At 62.6% G+C, this 4,073-nt stretch overlaps 1 protein-coding gene across 1 annotated transcript in view; it reads right to left on the bottom strand.

The window, feature by feature from the left end:
* PRSS57 (serine protease 57) overlaps positions 1-852 on the bottom strand; it is a 7,359-nt gene extending 6,507 nt beyond the window's left edge. Inside the window, exon 1 of the mRNA XM_004378695.1 lies at positions 771-852. Coding sequence (XP_004378752.1) covers positions 771-852 — 82 coding nt within the window. The remainder of the gene's footprint in view (positions 1-770) is intronic.
* Positions 853-4,073: the final 3,221 nt, after the last annotated feature.

Below are 4,073 nucleotides of genomic sequence, written 5' to 3'. Positions count from 1 at the left end.
GAGAGACACAGAGACATACGGTGAGACAGAGACACAGAGAGATACAGAGACATCGGGGAGACAGAGACACAGAGACATCGGGGAGACAGAGACACAGAGAGACACAGAGACATCAGTGAGACAGAGACACTGAGAGACACAGAGACATACGGTGAGACAGAGACACAGAGAGACACAGAGACATCGGGGAGACAGAGACACAGAGAGACACAGAGACATCGGGGAGACAGAGACACAGAGAGACACAGATAGAGACATACGGTGAGACAGAGACACAGAGAGACAGAGACAGAGACATACGGTGAGACAGAGACACAGAGAGACACAGACAGACAGAGAGAGACACAGAGCATGAGCTGGAGACTAAGGAGCCAAGAGAAACCCCCCGAGTGTGTGGGGAGAGGACTCTAGACCCCAGAAAACCCGGGTCTTTCTGACCCCAGCTGGGCCTCCCCCCGTTCTCAGCTGAGTCCTGAGAGGGCAGCCAGCAAGAGTCTAAGTGGCTGGACCAGGTGGGGGTCCAGAGTTACTGGGGGTCACCTGGGGGGTGCCAGGTAGAGGCCCTGGGGTGCCTGCACGGGAGTCCCAGGGCACTGGGGGCTACCTGGGGAGGTGCCTGGGTAAGGCCCTGGGTGAAGGCCCTGGAGTGCCCCGTATAGGAGTTCCAGGCTACCTGGAGTTGTCTGGGAGGTGCTGGGGGGGCCCAGGATGAGGGTCTGAGGGGAGCCCAGGTGAGGGCCGGGAGGTGGGGGTGCCCAGGGGGTCCTCACCTGGGGGCCTCGTGAGCAGCACCAGGGTGGCCTCGGCCACAGTCAGCAGCAGGCAGCCCCAGCCCCCCATCCCAGGCCTCATGTCCTGTCACCAGCAGTGTCTCCACAGAGGTCTGCAGGCAGAGGCCCCCACCCCTTCCCAACGTCCCGGAAGGGGCAACAACGGGGCTGTGGTCTGAGGTCGGCTGCCAGGCTCTGCGAGCCCCACCCAGTTCCCAGGCACGGGTCTGGGGGAACCCGACCATCCCAGCAGCGGCTGTCTCGGGCCATCCTGGATGGTAATAGCAACAGCACACGGGGCCTGAACTGGCAAGGGGCGGGGGAGAGCCGGTCTCGGGAAGTCATTTAACCTCTTGTTCCTCAGTTTCCCAGCATCTGCCCCACTGCACAGCTCTGCAGAGCGCCCGGCACACAGTCGGTGCTCAATAACTGCATAGCTGTGTCTTGAGGGTGCAGGGGTTGGCTCTGCACCTGCTCAGGGTCCAGCCCTGGTGAGCCTCAGTTTCCCCCATCTGCAACCCCAGCGCTGACCTAGGGCGGTGAGGACAATGAGGGACCAGCTAGGATTATTGCTGCCTTGTTGCATTTATTGAGCACCAACTGTATACCAGCCCTGGGCTAGATTTCCACCGCCCCACCATGGTGCTGGCATTCTGTGGGGGTCGAGGGGGCACAGGGCCAGACAAAGTGCAGAAGGCGGGGGACACGGGCTGTGCCTCAGCCAGCGCCTCCACCTGGGAAATGGGGATTTTACTGTGGTCGCGGGTTAAACGAGCTGGCGTGCACATGGCACAGGGCAGGCAGCCAGACACACGGTCATTGTCACCATGGGTGTTGTGGCTGGCGGGGCGGGCTGGCCAGTGCTGAACGGCCATCTCTGGGGAAACAGCCCCGGCCACAGCCCTGTAGCGTCTGCTGGTCCCCGTGGTGTAAACATTCCCGCTGTTGCCAATGTCAGTTTCCCAGCGGGAAGCTGCTGAACGAGGAGAGGAGGTGAGGGAGGTGGGCCAGAGCACGGAGGGCCGGCTCCCTCGAGCCGGTAGAGAAGGCTGTCCTGGCCTCTGGCTGTTGTTCTTACCACGGGAACACAGGGTCCGTGAGCACGTCCTCCAAGGTACGTGACCCGGTGTGGAGATCAGGGAAGGCTTCCAGAGGAGGCCACTTCTAACCTGACCCCGGGGAACCAGCGGAGGAGAGAGAGGGGAGGGTGCTCTGGGCGGGGGCCCCAGCAGGTGCAAACACCTGTGCAGGGGCGGGCAAGCCAGCCACTCTGGGTTCAGGGCTGAAGCGCAGGCTCTGATGGCCCACAGGCTCAGAGGTCAACAGGGGCAAGTTATTCAGGGCCGGGAATGGGGGTTGAGAGGCAGAGGGAGCCAAGGGAGGCCGCAGAGCAGGGAGGAACTGCCGGACGGCGGTGCGGCTCAGAGGAAACAGGTCGGGGCACCGCGGGGCTTAGAAAGGCTTTATTTGACGTCGGAGACCCCCACCCCCCGTTAGCAGCGCGTCCCTGATCCAGGACAAGAAGGTGGAAACGCGGGAGTAGACATCCAGGAGGTGGGGGTCTCCGCACAGCCTGGAGGAGAAAGCCACCAGGCCCTGCAACTGGCCTCGGCAGAGGAAGGGGCCTCCGGAGTCACCCTGTGGAGTGCGCAGCCATCACTGAGATGTGGGGCCACGGCGGGCTGTCCCCCCAGGCTGGGGTTCTGGGACTCTTGGGCTGGCCGGGCTCACCCTGCACACGCCCCAGCGGTCCCCGGAGGGAGCCGAGGCGCAGAGCATGTCACACACGAGGGCCCCTCCCCAGGATGCGTTGCCTCGATGACCTCGATGGCCTCCATCAGCGCTGCCGGCAGGTCCTTGCTGCCCGAGGTGTCACCCCAGCCCGTCACCCGGCACCACGTGCCTGGGTGCAGAGCGCGGTTCCGGCTGGGCGGGGGCATGGGGCCAACGGAGCTGGTAAGCTGAGCCAAGGTATTGAGCTGGAGGTGGGGGAGGAGAGATGGGAGGGGAGAGACCCAGAGAGGAGAGACATGGGGGAGAGGCAGGGACGCGGGAGACAGAGAGAGCAAATAGGAACAGTAGTAGTAGTAACAGCAATAACGTCGGCACAGGTAACACATGCCCCCTCCCTAGGCACCAGGCTCTGACCTGGGCTCCCTCCCTCCACCCTGGGCTGCCCCGCCCCATTCTGCCCACCCCGACCACCCTTAGGAGCTGGGGGTCATGGGTGTCAAGTTGGGCATCGCAGAGCGGGTAGGGCACGGGCCTCTCGAGTACAGCCCTGCCAGCTGGGCTCTGTCATTTGCAGGGCATGGGCTCCCAGGACCACTCGGAAGGCACTGAGGTTCCTGCTGTGGGAGGCACATGAGAGCATGCTGCGGCTGGAGCTCCCCCAACACGCAGCCCGCCCTCGGATGGCCCTGGCCGCTCACCAGCACGGCCCTGCAGATGTGCTCTTTGTCCAGCTGCAGGGACACCATGAAGGGCCGGGAGTGGCACACCACCTCATGGCCCCCCATGATCCTGCTGCCGCTGCGCAGGGGGCCTGTGGAGGCTAAGCGGACGAGGCCCTTGAGGGGCCTGTGACTGCACTCGCCACGTGCCGGCCACATTCTAAGTGACTGCAACAGATGATCACAAACCTGGTGTCTTAAAACGACACAGATCTGTCATCTCACAGCCCTGGGGGCAGGAGTCCCACACGGGTCTCACTGGACCAAAGGCAAGGCATCAGCAGGCTGGCTCCTTCCAGAGGCTCCAGGGGAGAACCATCTCTGGCCTTTTCCAGCTTCTAGAGGCCCCGCGTTCCTTGGCCCGTGGCCCGCTCCTGCGTCTTCAGAGCCACCAGCTGAGCGTCTGCCAGTCTCTCTCTCTCTGCTTCTGTCCTCACATCTCCTCCTCCTCCGACTCTGACCCTCCCGCCTCCCTCTGATGAGGACCCTGTGGTCACACGGGTCACCTGGGTGATCCAGGATCATGTAGTGTCTTAAGACCCTTCACTTCACCCCTCTGTGAGGAACTATGTCCACACGTCCCGGGGACCAGGGTGGGAACATCCGTGAGTCCTCGTAGCAACTGATGAGGGTGGTATTGTTTTTTTCTCCATGTTACTGAGGGGGAAACAGGCTCAGAGAGGTTAATGCCTTGGCTGAGGTCACACAGCCAGGGAGGACAGGCTGGGGCTGCAGCCTCAGACCAGCTCCTGTTGCCACTGTGGGGGCCAATTCCACCCAGAGCTGGCCTGTTTCCTTCCCCTTTGGGAGAGCAGTTGTGAAATTCCACAAACAACCGTTCTTCGTTGTC

Source organism: Trichechus manatus, unplaced genomic scaffold (genome assembly GCF_000243295.1).
Source record: "Trichechus manatus latirostris isolate Lorelei unplaced genomic scaffold, TriManLat1.0 scaffold00057, whole genome shotgun sequence".
Taxonomy (NCBI): Eukaryota; Metazoa; Chordata; class Mammalia; order Sirenia; family Trichechidae; genus Trichechus; species Trichechus manatus.
Note: the sequence above shows the minus strand (reverse complement) of the source record. Positions and strands in the feature narration are given on the sequence as shown.